Here is a 21,576-nt window from a genome sequence, read left to right as displayed (position 1 = left end):
CCACTCTAGTCAAGTCAAATGCATTTAAAGTGCATTCAACAAGGGTCACAACACACTTTACACAATTAAAAAGAGGAACAAAACAATGTAGGGGGGTTGTGAGGAGGAAGAACAATCTCCATGACTTTACATTTAAGTCATTTAGCAGACGCTCTTATCCAGAGCGACTTACAGTTAGTGAGTGCATACATTTTTTTTTTTTTTCACTTACTCCCCTTCAAGGATTAAAAAGGAATGGACTGGTGTAATGTATCATATATGGTGGTAACAAACTCCCTTGAGGTAATTGATATAAATCCAATGTTTTTAAATCCATTAGGGGAGTTAAGTGTCCACTTTTAATAACAGAATGAGACATTGGAGTGCATGTGTCAATAGTTTGTAGTAATTCATATTTGGTTGCAGGGTTCAAAAGGAATGTACTGATAAAAAATAACCTGTGCACGTTTTTCCTTTTCCAGTACATGTACACTTCTAGCAACACAAATGCCTTGCTTTCCTCAAGAAATTGACTTCAACCACTGGTATCCTCACAGCTGAGTTTTATTCTTTCAACATCTCACATTACAAATACTTCAAATGTCGTATGCATACAGTTATAAATAGTTGGCTGCAAATGATTAGATGACATTAGATAATGTTTTTTTTTTACTTCAGTTCTACAAACCAACTATCAAAACTGACATCTGTTATTAGCACAACATAATTGGGGGGGGTATAAAAATCGTAACATAAATGTGAAATGACATAATAAAAATCAAGATGATGTCTCAAGTAAAAAAAGGTATATCAATAAATACAACCTTCCCAGCATACCATTAAAAACTATTGACATTTTTCGCAATCAAGTAATACTAACAGACATTATTCCTCTGAATGTGGCGCACAGTACAGCAATTAGAAAACCTAGACATCAACAAGTTCAACACATCACCCCAAAAAATATAAAAATCTGATCCAAATGAAAGTTTTACATTTCAATTGAAAATATAACAAAACGCTAAACACATCAACTTAGTATATACAATGTTTTCTCAATCACAGTAGCATGGTAGTAGCAAAATAATTGAATAAGCACAAAACTAATGTTTAAAAATAAATTCAGTTATTTATATATATATATATTAGTAGAAAGTTTATTTTTTGTTTTACTTTGCAGACACCAGCATGAACAATAATAGACTGTGAGAAAATAATCATCATGTTTTAATGTTTACATGGTTTATATGGGTTTAAATGATTTACATTGCAGAAAGAGAAACTATTTTAGTAAAGAAGAAGTATTGCACATAATGGCTCGAAGTTAACTTGCAACATTAATCACATTCAAGTCTATGTCCCAAAGCATGCCACATCAAAGGGGTGGAGTGATCAAGTCTTTTTTAGGAAGAAGTGCTGTCTACATGGCTAAACTCATACAAGTGTTATCACTGTGGTATCCTGCATGTACAGCAGGCCTGCCTGCCTGCCTGCCTGCCTGCCTGCCTGCCTGCCTGCCTGCCTGTCTGTCTGTCTGTCTGTCTGTCTGTCTGTCTGCCTGCCTGCCTGCCTGCCTGCCTGCCTGCCTGCCTGCCTGCCTGCCTGCCTGCCTGCCTGCCTGCCTGCCTGTCTGTCTGCCTGCCTGCCTGTCTGCCTGCCTGCCTGCCTGCCTGCCTGTCTGTCTGTCTGCCTGCCCGCCTGTCTGTCTGCCCGCCCGTCTGCCTGCCCACCTGTCTGCCCGCCCGCCTGCCTGCCTGTGAGGGAGGCAGACCTTTGGAGAGAAAAATAGGCTAGATATTAGGAGGTGATCTGAAAGAGAAGAGAAAACTAAAAACTCATACAAAAATAAAAAGGAGAGAGATCTAGTGCATTACAATAGTTTCCTGCATTAACACTAGTCAATAGTCATGTTGTTATTCTGTATTACATCATGCATGCCTAGAATAACTGGAACGTTCTGGAACCTTCAGGTAGTTCCAGAATGAGAATCTAAATAGTTTTTAGAACACCGGTCATCATTCACTCTGATGATACAAGAGAATAAGGGTTCACTCATCCACCCAAGTCAAAAGATGTCCCCTAGATTTTCCTTACTCACTACAAGCTGAATATATGTTTCAAGACTATCAAAATAAGTTCTGAAAGGTCTTGTCATGCCTTAAGATCCAGTACTTATGGTTTATTATTATGAAAGAGAAGTCTGTACATGATTGGCTAACCATCCGTAGCCTGGCTGTTTATCTTTCCTCTACACAATCACACCAATGCACCAGACAATTTAAAATTTACCAGCACTTAAATATATAAAAAGCTAAATTGAAAATTATATTAATATCATTAATTTTTTCTTTTTAAATTAAGTTTTACAATAAATGCAGATCTCTTAGTAACAAAGGTACAAAATTATTTTTCACCAAGTGAAAAAAATGAGGTATTGCAAAAGGAGTTATCCCATCTTGTGAAAAATGTGCCTAAAATGACTATTGAAAAAAATATTTAGAAAAGTAGTGCATAATAAATGTATATATGTTCATGACAAAATAATCAGCTATAAAACACTGTACAAAAATTAGCAGGCCATGTATAAAATAATATCTTTATCTCTGTGACAGCAAATTCTTCAAAGAGTGTCCAGCTACTAACATATTCATCCTCCACAGCTAGGATCCACTAGCGTATCCATTCGCCACAGCTCGGATCTACCTCTACACTCCAGTCATGGTAGAGAGAGTGCATCAGATCACCATTAGTCTAGCCTGGTAGTCCAGTCTGTCTGTGCTTTAGCCAACTCCTCTCTGTGTTAATTAGTTGGACAACGATAGCCAGAGGAGTTGGTTAAACACTAAAGCACATACAGGACAGGACCAGGCTACATACTATGAGTCACTCAGGGAACACTGTAGCTAGCTACCACTGTACTGTGCATTCCTACTAGTACTACAACATTAGCATGTTAGCGTCCAGTGCTAATATCCCTGACAATATAAAGTGAGCTAATACTACTGCCAATACCTGAGCCCTGCCTAGACAGCTAGGGCTGTAGTCTTTATCAGCTGAAACCTGTCTTTCCAATGACTGTTTCCTCCCCCCTCTCTGCAATTCAACAACTTAAACAGCACTAGCCTTCCTGACCTTCTGAACCTGAAAATGGAGTCTTATAGTCCTTATACCCCTCAGCTAATCAACTTGCGTTGATCACTTGTTTTTAGGCCAATCTTTGGTTTGCCCATTTTGGCTACAAAGAGTCAATTTAAACCATGATCTAGAAACACATGCCAGTAATCGCTGCCAGGCCCGAGACCAAGGGGAGAATGTTTTCTGAAATAATCCTGTATGTACTCTGAACAGTTTATTTATGATGAAGGGAATTCTCGGTCAGTCTGCCCTTCCGCAGTGGTTTTCTTTGACTATTGTACTTTAACCCGACCAGTTGCTCTCAACCTTTGGTTAACGATACAAATATCAATCTAATCCTGCAAATTAACAAAAATAAGTGCACCCTTCTAAAACGCAACTGTTCTAGTTAATATACTGATTGAGGTGCAGCACATACCTCAATGAAATGTTATATGTTACCCTTGACAACAAATGTAAGCAGCTTCGCCAGCTAACGTGAGAAAATAAAATATAGTCAAGTCAGAAGAAACATTTCTTTTCATATCTAATAACGCATCCAAGTACTCATGCACACCTTAAATTCAAAACGGGATTTCTTTCACTTAGTTGTCCTTCTTAGCATTTACTGGTCTGAGAAGAAGTTCCGATTAAAATAATAAAGATTAAATTAAGCTTTTAAGTTTCTTTTCCAAACTAAATAGGAACCAGCAAAAATAAAAGTGCATTTATTTTCTACAACATAGCCCGTCACCCTCCCCTCCCAACCCTCCCTAGTTCCACCTGAAGGATATGTGTCGGGGCCGGTCTCCCCCCTCCTTGACCAGTGGCTTGTGGAACTCTCGTCCGGCCCGGGAGTGGATGGCTGCCCAGCAGTATTCACAGTAGTACTGGAGACAGGTGACGTTAGCGCAGAAGAAGGGAGCAAACTTCCCCCCACAGCGCGTCCCCTGGCACTCATCACACAGCTGGTCATCCAGCACGTATGGCTTCACTTCCACCTGGGGGAGAGGGGGGAGGACCGAAGGGGGAGAGGGGGGAGAAGGAGGGGAGATTAAACATTTACCCAGATTGAATGGGACAAAAGAGAAACCAGAGGGGAGAAGCTCATACCCAGCTCCATTTTGTACCTTAGCTATTGTGTGCGTGAGGTCTTCTTCTCCTGGACAAAATGCATGGCGTATGTGGCTCCACTAAACTACCAAAGACCAGACTGACTCACCCGTTTGTCGATCTCGCCGTGCTGCAGCTGAACGAATCGAGCGCTGATAGCAGCGATGTAGCTCTGCTGATTGGAGAATGCCACACGGCCCGCTCCTTTAGGGTACTTTAGTTCGGGGTCTGTGTCGATGCCAGCGTAACACACTCCTCCGTACAGACGATCCATTATCATGGCCAGCTCCACTGGAACAAGGACATTACATATAGGCTTTATGATGCGACCTCTCCCTCGCCTCCCCCGTCCTCTCCCTCTCCTCCCCCGCCCTCTCCCTCTCCTCCCCCGTCCTCTCCTCCCCCGTCCTCTCCCTCTCCTCCCCCCGTCCTCTCCCTCTCTCCTCCCCCGTCCTCTCATTCCTCCCTCCCCTTTTCTCCCCCATTCCTCCCTCCCTCCTCCTTTCCCCCATTCCTCCCTCGTTACCTGCTCCTCTCGCTCTCCCCCCCATTCCTCACACATAAAACCCCAGTCCAGTACCTGCACGTAGAGGACGTGGCACCCCCCCTACGAAGATGGTCTTCCTGGGGTCCAGAGGCTGAGAGCCGTCCATCACAAAGTCACTGTCATTCAGATTCCAGGGACGGATCTGGACCTAGAGGAACACAGAGGAATGGCCAGACAATGTTCAGATAACACCCATATAACGCTCAACCAACATCTATAAAAGGCTGTAACAAATTCCATATAACGTCTGTAAAATAATCTTTCAATGTCCATACAACTAGATGTGAACTACGTGAGAGGACTGGGCTGAACTAGGAGAGAGGACTGGGCTGAACTACGTGAGAGGACTGGGCTGAACTAGGTGAGAGGACTGGGCTGAACTAGGTGAGAGGACTGGGCTGAACTAGGAGAGAGGACTGGGCTGAACTAGGAGAGAGGACTGGGCTGAACTAGGAGAGAGGACTGGGCTGAACTAGGAGAGAGGACTGGGCTGAACTAGGAGAGTGGACTGGGCTGAACTAGGAGAGTGGACTGGGCTGAACTAGGTGAGTGGACTGGGCTGAACTAGGAGAGTGGACTGGGGAGATCTCACAACTATTTATACCAGCAGCGCTAGACTGACAAGGAGGACAGACAACTCCCACCAAGAAGTTTAATTACAGTGAAAAACATTTTTAAATACTGCCTGGGAGACTCAAACAGTTGGACTGGCTCGTGTGAGACAGACACACACACACAGACAGACACAGACATAAAGCTCCACTCACAGGCTTGTCCTTGATGGTGGGGCTGGAGACACAGAGGTAGAGCTTGCCATCCTCTTCGATACAGGCATCAATCAGAGCCTGGACAGAGCTCTCGTCTTGGAACAGTAAGAATGCATAACCTAGAGAGGGGAAAGAACGCGCTCAATACTCTCATGACCTTCATCTATTTCCCTTCATTCCTAGGGCCCTGAGTATTCCCTTCATTCCTAGGGCCCTGAGTATTCCCTTTATTCCTAGGGCCCTGAGTATTCCCTTCATTCCTATGCCCTGAGTATTTCCTGGCCAATGTGACCATATCAGACTCACCTTTGGGTGGGAAATAGGACTTGCTCTCAGCCTTGTGGGGCCAATCGACAAACAGGTGACCGAACCGGCGGAAACTGGCGGTGATCTCATCTGAGAATGAAAGAGTCAAAGCTAGTCAGCTACAGTGGGGAAAAAAAGTATTTAGTCAGCCACCAATTGTGCAAGTTCTCCCACTTAAAAAGATGAGAGGCCTGTAATTTTCATCATAGGTACACGTCAACTATGACAGACAAATTGAGAAAACTAAATCCAGAAAATCACATTGTAGGATTTTTAATGAATTTATTTGCAAATTATGGTGGAAAATAAGTATTTGGTCACCTACAAACAAGCAAGATTTCTGGCTCTCACAGACCTGTAACTTCTTCTTTAAGAGGCTCCTCTGTCCTCCCCTCGTTACCTGTATTAATGGCACCTGTTTGAACTTGTTATTATTATAAAAGACACCTGTCCACAACCTCAAACAGTCACACTCCAAACTCCACTATGGCCAAGACCAAAGAGCTGTCAAAGGACACCAGAAACAAAATTGTAGACCTGCACCAGGCTGGGAAGACTGAATCTGCAATAGGTAAGCAGCTTGGTTTGAAGAAATCAACTGTGGGAGCAATTATTAGGAAATGGAAGACATACAAGACCACTGATAATCTCCCTCGATCTGGGGCTCCACGCAAGATCTCACCCCGTGGGGTCAAAATGATCACAAGAACGGTGAGCAAAAATCCCAGAACCACACGGGTGGACCTAGTGAATGACCTGCAGAGAGCTGGGACCAAAGTAACAAAGCCTACCATCAGTAACACACTACGCCGCCAGGGACTCAAATCCTGCAGTGCCAGACGTGTCCCCCTGCTTAAGCCAGTACATGTCCAGGCCCGTCTGAAGTTTGCTAGAGTGCATTTGGATGATCCAGAAGAGGATTGGGAGAATGTCATATGGTCAGATGAAACCAAAATATAACTTTTTGGTAAAAACTCAACTCGTCGTGTTTGGAGGACAAAGAATGCTGAGTTGCATTCAAAGAACACCATACCTACTGTGAAGCATGGGGGTGGAAACATCATGCTTTGGGGCTGTTTTTCTGCAAAGGGACCAGGACGACTGATCAGTGTAAAGGAAAGAATGAATGGGGCCATGTATCATGAGATTTTGAGTGAAAACCTCCTTCCATCAGCAAGGGCTTTGAAGATGAAACGTGGCTGGGTCTTTCAGCATGACAATGATCCCAAACACACCGCCCGGGCAACGAAGGAGTGGCTTCGTAAGAAGCATTTCAAGGTCCTGGAGTGGCCTAGCCAGTCTCCAGATCTCAACCCCATAGAAAATCTTTGGAGGGAGTTGAAAGTTTGTGTTGCCCAGCGACAGCCCCAAAACATCACTGCTCTAGAGGAGATCTGCATGGAGGAATGGGCCAAAATACCAGCAACAGTGTGTGAAAACCTTGTGAAGACTTACAGAAAACGTTTGACCTGTGTCATTGCCAACAAAGGGTATATAACAAAGTATTGAGAAACTTTAGTTATTGACCAAATACTTATTTTCCACCATAATTTGCAAAAAAATGCATAAAAAATCCTACAATGTGATTTTCTGGAAAAAGAAATCTCATTTTGTCTGTCATAGTTGACGTGTACCTATGATGAAAATTACAGGCCTCTCATCTTTTTAAGTGGGAGAACTTGCACAATTGGTGGCTGACTAAATACTTTTTTTCCCCCACTGTACACAGGCTCTTTAGTACACAGCCTCTAAGCCTCTATGACATCATATGTCGGGGCCATTAACATAGAAAACACAGACGCCTCTCAAACCATTGTTTTTAACCCAAGAACAACATTGTAGAAGGTGTATTATTCTGTTAATCGATCAATACCTTCGTCTATATCGGGTGGCAGTCCTCCGACAAACACCTTGCGTGAGTATCTCTCCACTCGCTCTCCGTTGAGGTGCGGGAAACAGTGGGCGGATCCTAAACCAGGAAGTCCCTGGTCACCTGACTCGTCCTCTCCGAAGGAGCGCTCGTCCTCCATGGGGAACAGGTTACTGTGACCTGGAGGGCGGAGAGAGAGAAATCAGTGGAGATGAGATACTTATTTCACACCATCAGGCCAACCCAAAACGTACTAACCCAGACACCCTGATGAAGACGTAAGCCGACATGCATTGGTGTATTTTAATGTCTTAGCCCATACATTAAAGGCTTTTAAACTTTCAAACCCATGCAAGTGCCTGAACTTTTTATGCCACTTAGCACCCATTTGAGGTTATACATTTTCCTCTTCAAACCGTACTGTGCTGGCTCCAATATTTAATTTTCACATTGTCCCTTCCAGCAATTATTGTGAATGTTTAACCAGGCCAGCTCAGTACAGCTTGGGTTTAACCAGGCCAGCTCAGTCCAGCTTGGGATTAACCAGGCCAGCTCAGTCCAGCTTTGGTTTAACCAGGCCAGCTCAGTCCAGCTCAGGTTTAACCAGGCCAGCTCAGGTTTAACCAGGCCAGCTCAGTACAGCTTGGGTTTAACCAGGCCAGCTCAGTACAGTTTGGGATTAACCAGGCCAGCTCAGTACAGCTTGGCTCAGCTCTGTTTGACTCAGTCGTGGAAAAAGGGTAAGATTGTATCCAAATAAATACACTTACAATAAAATTCTGAAATAGGTTATTCAATTGCGATACATTGATTGGAATCAAAATAACTCAAATGAGGGATTTATTTTTCATTGTGATGAAGACAAAAAAGAACCATGATCATGAAACCAACCATGATTTCCTCAAGCACTTGCAACATAACGTTTTGCTAAAGTCCAGTGACAAGCCACCACAGCCAGGTCACAAAAGCACAGCAGGAAACAGGCAGTATACAATCATGTCAGGTCATATTTTTTTGCTGTCGCGCTGCACAGATGATCACACCTCACAACAAACACAAGCGTTGAACGTTATACGAGTAAGACATTTAAGCATGTTAACCCCCACAAGGCTGCCGGCCCAGACGGCATCCTTAGCCGCGTCCTCAGAGCATGCGCAGACCAGCTGGCTGGTGTGTTTACGGACATATTCAATCTCTCCCTATCTCAGTCTGCTGTCCCCACATGCTTCAAGATGGCCACCATTGTTCCTGTACCTAAGAAAGCAAAGGTAACTGAACTAAATGACTATCGCCCTGTAGCACTCACCTCTGTCATCATGAAGTGCTTTGAGAGACTAGTCAAGGATCATATCACCTCTACCTTACCTGTCACCCTAGACCCACTTCAATTTGCTTACCGTCCCAATAGATCCACAGACGATGCAATCGCCATCACACTGCCCTATCCCATCTGGACAAGAGGAATACCTATGTAAGAATGCTGTTCATTGACTATAGCTCAGAATTCAACACCATAGTACCCTCCAAGCTCATCATTAAGCTCGAGGCCCTGGATCTGAACACCGCCCTGTGCAACTGGGTCCTGGATTCCTGACGGGCCGCCCCAGGTGGTGAAGGTAGGAAACAACATCACCACTTCGCTGATCCTCAACACTGAGGCTCCACAAGGGTGTGTGCTCAGCCCCCTCCTGTACTCCCTGTTCACCCATGACTGTGTGGCCAAGCATGCCTTCCAACTCAATCATCAAGTTTGCAGACGACACAACAGTAGTAGGCTTGATTACCAACAATGACGAGACAGCCTACAGGGAGGAGGTGAGGGCTCTGGGAGTGTGGTGCCAGGAAAATAACCTCTCACTCAACGTCAACAAAACAAAGGAGATGATCATGGACTTCAGGAAACAGCAGAGGGTGGTGGAAAGCTTCAAGTTCCTTGGCGTACACATCACTGACAAACTGAAATGGTCCACCCACGCAGACAGTGTGGTGAAGAAGGCGCAACAGAGCCTCTTTGGCTTGGCACCTAAAACCCTCACAAACTTTTACAGCTGCACAATTGAGAGCATCCTGTCGGGCTGTTTCACCGCCTGGTACGGAAACTGCACCACCCGCAACCGCAGGGCTCTCCAGAGGGTGGTGCGGTCTGCAGAACGCATTACCGGGGGCAAACTACCCACCCTCCAGGACACCAACAGCACCCGATGTCACAGGAAGGCCAAAAAGATAATCAAGGACATGAACCACCCGAGCCACTGCCTGTTCATCCCACTATCATCCAGAAGGTGAGGTCAGTACAGGTGCATCAAAGCTGGGACAGAGAGAATGTAATACAGCTTCTATCTCAAGGCCATTAGACTGTTAAATAGCCATCACTAGCACATTAGAGGCTGCTGCTGCCACTTGAAATCACTGGCCACTTTAAGAAATGGAACACTAGTGACTTTAATAATGTTTACATATCTTGCATTACCCATCTCATCTCAACAAAACCAGCTAAAAATATTGACACAAGAAGCAACCTTATATCACACAGTCAACTCTAGTCATTTAGTACCTTCACCCTTCTGCGGTTCTCACTTTTAAACATTGCACAGTGTTCAACACAATGCTCTTATGTCATCATTTGATCTGATCAGTGAATGCCATTTTTCTAAAGTAATCTGGTATCAGATCATTTCAACCCATCTAATCTGGTATCAGATCATTTCAACCCATATACTGTATTCTATAATATTCTACTGCATCTTAGTCCATGCCGCTCTGTCATTGCTTGTCCATATACAGTGGGGAGAACAAGTATTTGATACACTGCCGATTTTGCAGGTTTTCCTACTTACAAAGCATGTAGAGGTCTGTAATTTTTATCATACGTACACTTCAACTGTGAGAGACGGAATCCAGAAAATCACATGGTATGATTTTCAAGTAATACATTTGCATTTTATTGCATGACATAAGTATTTGATCACCTACCAACCAGTAAGAATTCCATCTCTCACAGACCTGTTCGTTTTTCTTTAAGAAGCCCTCCAGTTCTCCACTCATTACCTGTATTAACTGCACCTGTTTGAACTCGTTACCTGTATAAAAGACACCTGTCCACACACTCAATCAAACAGACTCCAACCTCTCCACAATGGCCAAGACCAGAGAGCTGTGTAAGGACATCAGGGATACAATTGTAGACCTGCACAAGGCTGGGATGAGATACAGGACAATAGGCAAGCATCTTAGTGAGAAGGCAACAACTGTTGGCGCAATTATTAGAAAATGGAAGAAGTTCAAGATGACGGTCAATCACCCTCGGTCTGGGGCTCCATGCAAGATCTCACCTTGTGGGGCATCAATGATCATGAGGAAGGTGAGGGATCAGCCCAGAACTACACGGCAGGACCTGGTCAATGACCTGAAGAGAGCTGGGACAACAGTCTCAAAGAAAACCATTAGTAACACACTACGCCGTCATGGATTAAAATCCTGCAGCGCACGCAAGGTCCCCCTGCTCAAGTCAGCGCATGTCCAGGCCCGTCTGAAGTTTTCCAATGACCATCTGGATGATCCAGAGGAGAAATGGGAGAAGGTCATGTGGTCTGATGAGACAAAAATAGAGCTTTTTGGTCTAAACTCCACTCGCCGTGTTTGGAGGAAGAAGAAGGATGAGCACAACCCCAAGAACACCATCCCAACCGTGAAGCATGGAGGTGGAAACATCATTCTTTGGGGATGCTTTTCTGCAAAGGGGACAGAACGACTGCACCGTATTAAGGGGAGGATGGATAGGGCCATGTATCGCGAGATCTTGGCCAACAACCTCCTTCCCTCAGTAAGAGCATTGAAGATGGGTCGTGGCTGGGTCTTCCAGCATGACATCGACCCGAAACACACAGCCAGGGCAACTAAGGAGTGGCTCCGTAAGAAGCATCTCAAGGTCCTGGAGTGGCCTAGCCAGTCTCCAGACCTGAACCCAATAGAACATCTTTGGAGGCAGCTGAAAGTCCGTATTGCCCAGCGACAGCCCCGAAACCTGAAGGATCTGGAGAAGGTCTGTATGGAGGAGTGGGCCAAAATCCCTGCTGCAGTGTGTGCAAACCTGGTCAAGACCTACAGGAAACATATGATCTCTGTAATTGCAAACAAAGGTTTCTGTACCAAATATTAAGTTCTGCATTTCTGATGTATCAAATACTTATGTCATGCAATAAAATGCAAATGAATTACCTAAAAATCATACAATGTGATTTTCTGGATTTTTGTTTTAGATTCCGTCTCACAGTTGAAGTGTACCTATGATAAAAATTACAGACCTCTACATGCTTTGTAAGTAGGAAAACCTGCAAAATGGGCAGTGTATCAAATACTTGTTCTCCCCACTGTATGTATATATTAAATTCCATTCCTTACTTAGATTTGTGTGTATTGGGTATATGTTGTGAAATTGTTAGATATTACTTGTTAGATATTACTGCACTGTCGGAGCTAGAAGCACAAGCATTTAGCTACACCCGCAACAACACGTGTATGTGACAAATAACATTTGATTTGTTTGGATTACTATTGCAATCTGTGAGACGGTCAGTCAGCATGACTGCAATAAAGACGACCTGGAACTCTACCATACTTTATAGTATTTGGATTGAATTCATACATTTTATTGTGATGTTTAAAAAATATATTAATTTCAAATCCTCCCTGGGGACTTAAGAAGTCTTCCTCTGCAGGTTCAGTCGGGGCCTAGAGAACAGTTGCATCTGAAATGGCACCCTATTCCACCTGGGTGCCATTTCAGACATAGCGAGGCCAAACCAGACAGACAGCATGTACTGTGTAATGGATGCTTTGCAAATAATGACATGATGTAGGCTAAAACATGATGTAGGCTAAAACATGAAGACATTTGGGGTTTGGCTTTACCTCGTCTTCTGCCATAGCTCCTAGCTGCATGTAAAACAAGACAAAAACCTTCATAACAACTCTTAACAGCACAGGGTTACAACATAATGTACACCCCATGAACAATTGCATCCAATTTACTACCTCTATTGTGAATGGCTGAAAAAAGCTATAAACTTTATAGCATTGAAGCAAAATATAAAATGTCCATACCATTCATGGGCAATGATCCGTCTCCGCCCTGGTGAGAGAAACCATAGCGACCTGGAGAGGAAGAGACAGTAGTCAGAATATGCATATTATTTTGCCTTCTAAATCCATATTCCAACATTCTCACTCCATATATTCACCATATTCTAACTCCATATATCCACCATATTCGAACATCCTAATTCCATATTTATCCACCATATTCTAACATTATAACTCCATATATCCAACATATTCTAACTATTTATCCACCATATTCTAACTCCATATCCACCAAATTCTAACATTCTAACTCCATATATCCACCATATTCTAACTCCATATATCCACCATATTCTCCATATATCCACCATATTCTAACTCCATATATCCACCATATTCTAACTCCATATCCACCATATTCTAACGCCATATCCACCATTTTCTAACTCCATATCCACCATTTTCTAACTCCATATATCCACCATATTCTAACTCTATATATCCACCATATTCTAACATCCTAATTCCATATTTATAAACCATATTTCAAACATTCTAAATCCATATTTCAAACATTCTGAATCGATTTATCCACCAAATTCTAACTCCATATATCCACCATATTCTAACTCCATATCCACCATATTCTAACTCCATATCCACCATATTCTAACTCCATATCCACCATATTCTAACTCCATATCCACCATATTCTAACTCCATATCCACCATATTCTAACTCCATATCCACCATATTCTAACTCCATATCCACCATATTCTAACTCAATATCCACCATATTCGAACTCAATATCCACCAAATTCTAACTCAATATCCACCATATTCTAACATTCTAACTTCATATCCACCATATTCTAACTTCATATCTAACATTAAAACATTCTAACTCCATACTAACCATATTCTAACTCCATATCCACCATATTCTAACATTCTAACTCCATATATCCACCATATTCTAACTCCATATATCCACCATATTCTAACTCCAGATCCACCATATTCAAACCAAATATCCACCATATTCTAAAACTCCATATCCACCATATTCTAACTTCATATCCACCATATTCTAACATCCTAACTCCATATATCCACCATATTCTAACTCCATATCCACCATATTCTAACTCCATATCCACCATATTAAACTCCATATCCACCATATTAAACTCCATATCCACCATATTAAACTCCATATCCACCATATTCTAACTCCATATCCACCATATTCGAACATTCTAACTCTATATTTCCACCATATTTAACTCCACATATCCACCATATTCTAACATCCTAATTCCATATTTATCCACCATATTCTAACATTATAACTCCATATTCCAAACATATTCTAAATCCATATATCCACCATGTTCTAAATATTTATCCAACATATTCAAACTCCATATATCCACCATATTCAAACTCCATATATCCACCATATTCAAACTCCATATATCCACCATATTCAAACTCCATATTTCCACCATATTCAAACTCCATATTTCCACCATATTCAAACTCCATATTTCCACCATATTCAAACTCCATATATCCACCATATTCAAACTCCATATATCCACCATATTCTAACTCCATATCCACCATATTCTAACTCAATATCCACCATATTCTAACTCAATATCCACCATATTCTAACTCAATATCCACCATATTCTAACATTCTAACCCCATATCCACCATATTCTAACTCCAGATAAACCATATTCTAACTCCATATCCACCATATTCTAACTCCATATCCACCATATTCTAACATTCTAACTCCATATCCACCATATTCTAACTCCATATATCCACCATATTCTGACATTTTAACTCCATATATCCACCACATTCTAACTCCATATCCACCATATTCTAACTCCATATCCACCATATTCAAACTCCATATCCACCATATTCTAACTCCATATCCACCATATTCTAACTCCATATCCACCATATTCTAACTCCATATCCACCATATTCTAAATCCATACATCCATTATATTGTAACATTCTAACTCCATATCCACCATATTCTAACTCCGTATATCCACCATATTCTAACAATTTATCCACAATATTCTAACTCCATATTCTAACATTCTAAATCCATATATCCACCATATTCTAACTCCATATATCCACCATATTCTAATTCCATATATCCACCATATTCATACATTTTAACTCCATATCCACCATATTCTAACTCCATATCCACCATATTCTAAGTCCATATCCACCATATTCTAAGTCCATATCCACCATATTCTAACTCCATATCCACCATATTCGAACATTCTAACTCCATATTTCCACCATATTCTAACATCCTACTTCCATATTTATCCACCATATTCTAACATTATAACTCCATATTCCAAACATATTCTAAATCCATATATCCACCATGTTCTAACTATTTATCCACCATATTCAAACTCCATATATCCACCATATTCAAACTCCATATATCCACCATATTCTAACTCCATATCCACCATATTCTAACTCCATATCCACCATATTCTAACATTATAACCCCATATCCACCATATTCTAAATCCATATCCACCATATTCTAAATCCATATCCACCATATTCTAACTTCATATCCACCATATTCTAACATTCTAACTCCATATATCCACCATATTCTAACTCCAGATCCACCATAGTCTAACTCCATATCCACCATATTCTAACTCCATATCCACCATATTCTAACATTCTACCTCCATATCCATCATATTCTAACTCCATATATCTACCATATTCTAACTCCATATAACCACCATATTCTAACTCCATATCCACCATATTCTAACATTCTAAATCAATATATTCACCATATTCTAACTCCATATCCACCATATTCTAACTCCATATCCACCATATTCGAACATTCTAACTCCATATTTCCACCATATTCTAACATCCTACTTCCATATTTATCCACCATATTCTAACATTATAACTCCATATTCCAAACATATTCTAAATCCATATATCCACCATGTTCTAACTATTTATCCACCATATTCAAACTCCATATATCCACCATATTCAAACTCCATATATCCACCATATTCAAACTCCATATATCCACCATATTCAAACTCCATATATCCACCATATTCAAACTCCATATCCACCATATTCTAACTCCATATCCACCATATTCTAACTCCATATCCACCATATTCTAACTCCATATCCACCATATTCTAACATTCTAACCCCATATCCACCATATTCTAAATCCATATCCACCATATTCTAACTCCATATCCACCATATTCTAACTCCATATCCACCATATTCTAACATTCTAACCCCATATCCACCATATTCTAAATCCATATCCACCATATTCTAACTCCATATCCACCATATTCTAACTCCATATCCACCATATTCTAACATTCTATATTCTAAATCCATATATCCACCATATTCTAACATTCTAACTCCATATATCCACCATATTCTAACATTCTAAATCCATATATCCACCAAATTCTAACTCAATATCCACCATATTCTAACATTCTAACGTCATATCCACCATATTCTAACTTCATATCTAACATTAAAACATTCTAACTCCATACTAACCATATTCTAACTCCATATCCACCATATTCTAACATTCTAACTCCATATATCCACCATATTCTAACTCCATATATCCACCATATTCTAACTCCAGATCCACCATATTCAAACCAAATATCCACCATATTCTAAAACTCCATATCCACCATATTCTAACTTCATATCCACCATATTCTAACATCCTAACTCCATATATCCACCATATTCTAACTCCATATCCACCATATTATAACTCCATATCCACCATATTCTAACTCCATATCCACCATATTAAACTCCATATCCACCATATTCTAACTCCATATCCACCATATTCGAACATTCTAACTCTATATTTCCACCATATTTAACTCCACATATCCACCATATTCTAACATCCTAATTCCATATTTATCCACCATATTCTAACATTATAACTCCATATTCCAAACATATTCTAAATCCATATATCCACCATGTTCTAAATATTTATCCAACATATTCAAACTCCATATATCCACCATATTCAAACTCCATATATCCACCATATTCAAACTCCATATATCCACCATATTCAAACTCCATATTTCCACCATATTCAAACTCCATATTTCCACCATATTCAAACTCCATATTTCCACCATATTCAAACTCCATATTTCCACCATATTCAAACTCCATATATCCACCATATTCAAACTCCATATATCCACCATATTCTAACTCCATATCCACCATATTCTAACTCAATATCCACCATATTCTAACTCAATATCCACCATATTCTAACTCAATATCCACCATATTCTAACTCAATATCCACCATATTCTAACATTCTAACCCCATATCCACCATATTCTAACTCCAGATCCACCATATTCTAACTCCATATCCACCATATTCTAACTCCATATCCACCATATTCTAACATTCTAACTCCATATCCACCATATTCTAACTCCATATATCCACCATATTCTGACATTTTAACTCCATATATCCACCACATTTTAACTCCATATCCACCATATTCTAACTCCATATCCACCATATTCTAACTCAATACCCACCATATTCTAACTCCATATCCACCATATTCTAACTCCATATCCACCATATTCTAACTCCATATCCACCATATTCTAAATCCATACATCCATTATATTGTAACATTCTAACTCCATATCCACCATATTCTAACTCCGTATATCCACCATATTCTAACAATTTATCCACAATATTCTAACTCCATATTCTAACATTCTAAATCCATATATCCACCATATTCTAACTCCATATATCCACCATATTCTAATTCCATATATCCACCATATTCATACATTTTAACTCCATATCCACCATATTCTAACTCCATATCCACCATATTCTAAGTCCATATCCACCATATTCTAACTCCATATCCACCATATTCGAACATTCTAACTCCATATTTTCACCATATTCTAACATCCTACTTCCATATTTATCCACCATATTCTAACATTATAACTCCATATTCTAAACATATTCTAAATCCATATATCCACCATGTTCTAACTATTTATCCACCATATTCTAACTCCATATATCCACCATATTCAAACTCCATATATCCACCATATTCTAACTCCATATCCACCATATTCTAACTCCATATCCACCATATTCTAACTCCATATCCACCATATTCTAACTCAATATCCACCATATTCTAACATTCTAACCCCATATCCACCATATTCTAAATCCATATCCACCATATTCTAAATCCATATCCACCATATTCTAACTTCATATCCACCATATTCTAACATTCTAACTCCATATATCCACCATATTCTAACTCCAGATCCACCATAGTCTAACTCCATATCCACCATATTCTAACTCCATATCCACCATATTCTAACATTCTACCTCCATATCCATCATATTCTAACTCCATATATCTACCATATTCTAACTCCATATAACCACCATATTCTAACTCCATATCCACCATATTCTAACATTCTAAATCAATATATTCACCATATTCTAACTCCATATCCACCATATTCGAACTCCATATCCACCATATTCGAACATTCTAACTCCATATTTCCACCATATTCTAACATCCTACTTCCATATTTATCCACCATATTCTAACATTATAACTCCATATTCCAAACATATTCTAAATCCATATATCCACCATGTTCTAACTATTTATTCACCATATTCAAACTCCATATATCCACCATATTCAAACTCCATATATCCACCATATTCAAACTCCATATATCCACCATATTCAAACTCCATATATCCACCATATTCAAACTCCATATATCCACCATATTCAAACTCCATATATCCACCATATTCAAACTCCATATATCCACCATATTCAAACTCCATATCCACCATATTCTAACTCCATATCCACCATATTCTAACTTCATATCCACCATATTCTAACATTCTAACTCCATATATCCACCATATTCTAACTCCATATCCACCATATTCTAACTCCATATACACCATATTCTAACTCCATATCCACCATATTCTAACTCCATATCCACCATATTCTAACATTCTATATTCTAAATCCATATATCCACCATATTCTAACATTCTAACTCCATATATCCACCATATTCTAACATTCTAAATCCATATATTCACCATATTCTAACTCCATATCCACCATATTCTAACTCCATATCCACCATATTCTAACTCCATATCCACCATATTCTAACATTCTAAATCCATATATCCACCATATTCTAACTCCATATATCCACCATATTCATACATTTTAACTCCATATATCCACCACATTTTAACTCCATATCCACCATATTCTAACTCCATATCCACCATATTCTAACTCCATATCCACCATATTCTAACATTCTAAATCCATATATTCACCATATTCTAACTCCATATCCACCATATTCTAACTCCATATCCACCATATTCTAACTCCATATCCACCATATTCTAACTCCATATCCACCATATTCTAACATTCTAAATCCATATATCCACCATATTCTAACTCCATATATCCACCATATTCATACATTTTAACTCCATATATCCACCACATTTTAACTCCATATCCACCATATTCTAACTCCATATCCACCATATTCTAACTCCATATCCACCATATTCTAACTCCATATCCACCATATTCTAACTCCATATCCACCATATTCTAACTCCATATCCACCATATTCTAACTCCATATCCACCATATTCTAACTCCATATCCACCATATTCTAACTCCATATCCACCATATTCTAACTCCATACATCCATTATATTCTGACATTTTAACTCCGTATATCCACCATATTCTAACAATTTATCCACAATATTCTAACTCCATATTCTAACATTCTAAATCCATATATCCACCATATTCAAACTCCATATATCCACCATATTCAAACTCCATATCCACCATATTCTAACTCAATATCCACCATATTCTAACATTCTAACCCCATATCCACCATATTCTAAATCCATATCCACCATATTCTAAATCCATATCCACCATATTCTAACTTCATATCCACCATATTCAAACATTCTAACTCCATATATCCACCATATTCTAACTCCAGATCCACCATATTCTAACTCCATATTTCAACCATATTCTAACTCCATACATCCATCATATTCTAACTCCATATTCTAACTCCATATCCACCATATTCTAACTCCATATCCACCATATTCTAACATTCTACCTCCATATCCATCATATTCTAACTCCATATATCTACCATATTCTAACTCCATATAACCACCATATTCTAACATTCTAAATCCATATATTCACCATATTCTAACTCCATATCCACCATATTCTAACTCCATATCCACCATATTCTAACTCCATATCCACCATATTCTAACATTCTAACTCCATACATCCATTATATTGTAACATTATACCTCCATACATCCACCATATTCTAACTTCATATCCACCATATTCTAAATCCATATACACCATATTCTAAATCCATATATCTACCATATTCTAACTCCATATCAACCATATTCTAACTCCATATCCACCATATTCTAACTCCATATCCACCATATTCTAACTCCATATCCACCATATTCTAACTCCATATCCACCATATTCTAACTCCATATACACCATATTCTAACTCCATATCCACCATATTCTAACATTCTAAATCCATATATCCACCATATTCTAACTCCATATCCACTATATTCTAAATCCATATATCTACCATATTCAAACAATTTATACACCATATTCTAACTCCATATCCACCATATTCTAACTCCATATATCCACCATATTCTAACTCCATATATCCACCATATTCTAACTCCATATATCCACCAGATTCTAACTCCATATATCCACCAGATTCTAACTCCATATATCCACCAGATTCTAACTCCATATTCTAACATTCTAAATCCATATATCCACCATATTCTAACTCCATATATCCACCATATTCTAACTCCATATATCCACCATATTCTAACTCCATATATCCACCATATTCTAACTCCATATCCACCATATTCTAACTCCATATCCACCATATTCTAACTCCATATCCACCATATTCTAAAATTCTAACTCCATATATCCACCATATTCTAACATTCTAAATCCATATATTCACCATATTCTAACTCCATATCCACCATATTCTAACTCCATATCCACCATATTCTAAAATTCCAACTCCATATACACCATATTCTAACTCCATATACACCATATTCTAACATACTAACTCCATATCCACCATATTCTAAATCCATATCCAGCATATTCTAACTCCATATCCAGCATATTCTAACTCCATATCCAGCATATTCTAACTCCATATCCAGCAAATTCTAACTCCATATCCAGCATATTCTAACTCCATATCCACCATATTCTAACATTCTAAATCCATATATCCACCAAATTCTAACTCCATATATCCACCATATTCATACATTTTAACTCCATATTCTAACATTCAAACTCCATAAATCCAGCATATTCTAACTCCATATCCAGCATATTCTAACTCCATATCCAGCATATTCTAACTCCATATCCAGCATATTCTAACTCCATATCCAGCATATTCTAACTC

The 21,576-nt window shown here is 39.5% G+C and overlaps 1 protein-coding gene across 7 annotated transcripts in view; it reads right to left on the bottom strand.

The window, feature by feature from the left end:
• Nucleotides 1-1,662: 1,662 nt before the first annotated feature.
• LOC121532879 (cytoplasmic polyadenylation element-binding protein 4-like) overlaps nucleotides 1,663-21,576 on the bottom strand; it is a 33,525-nt gene continuing 13,611 nt past the window's right edge. For 5 of the 7 annotated variants that reach the window (XM_045206175.1, XM_045206178.1, XM_045206176.1 and 2 more), the window contains 8 exons: nucleotides 12,800-12,850; nucleotides 12,608-12,631; nucleotides 7,700-7,876; nucleotides 5,827-5,916; nucleotides 5,521-5,639; nucleotides 4,787-4,901; nucleotides 4,316-4,497; nucleotides 1,663-4,094 (listed from right to left, as the gene is read on the bottom strand). In XM_045206175.1, the coding sequence (XP_045062110.1) occupies nucleotides 3,867-4,094; nucleotides 4,316-4,497; nucleotides 4,787-4,901; nucleotides 5,521-5,639; nucleotides 5,827-5,916; nucleotides 7,700-7,876; nucleotides 12,608-12,631; nucleotides 12,800-12,850 (986 nt within the window). In that variant the 3' untranslated portion in view covers nucleotides 1,663-3,866. The remainder of the gene's footprint in view (nucleotides 4,095-4,315; nucleotides 4,498-4,786; nucleotides 4,902-5,520; nucleotides 5,640-5,826; nucleotides 5,917-7,699; nucleotides 7,877-12,607; nucleotides 12,632-12,799; nucleotides 12,851-21,576) is intronic. The other 2 variants (XM_045206179.1, XM_045206180.1) reach the window with 1 other exon arrangement.

Source organism: Coregonus clupeaformis, chromosome 21 (genome assembly GCF_020615455.1).
Source record: "Coregonus clupeaformis isolate EN_2021a chromosome 21, ASM2061545v1, whole genome shotgun sequence".
Lineage (NCBI taxonomy): Eukaryota > Metazoa > Chordata > Actinopteri > Salmoniformes > Salmonidae > Coregonus > Coregonus clupeaformis.
This window is presented reverse-complemented; position numbering and strand designations above follow the sequence as displayed.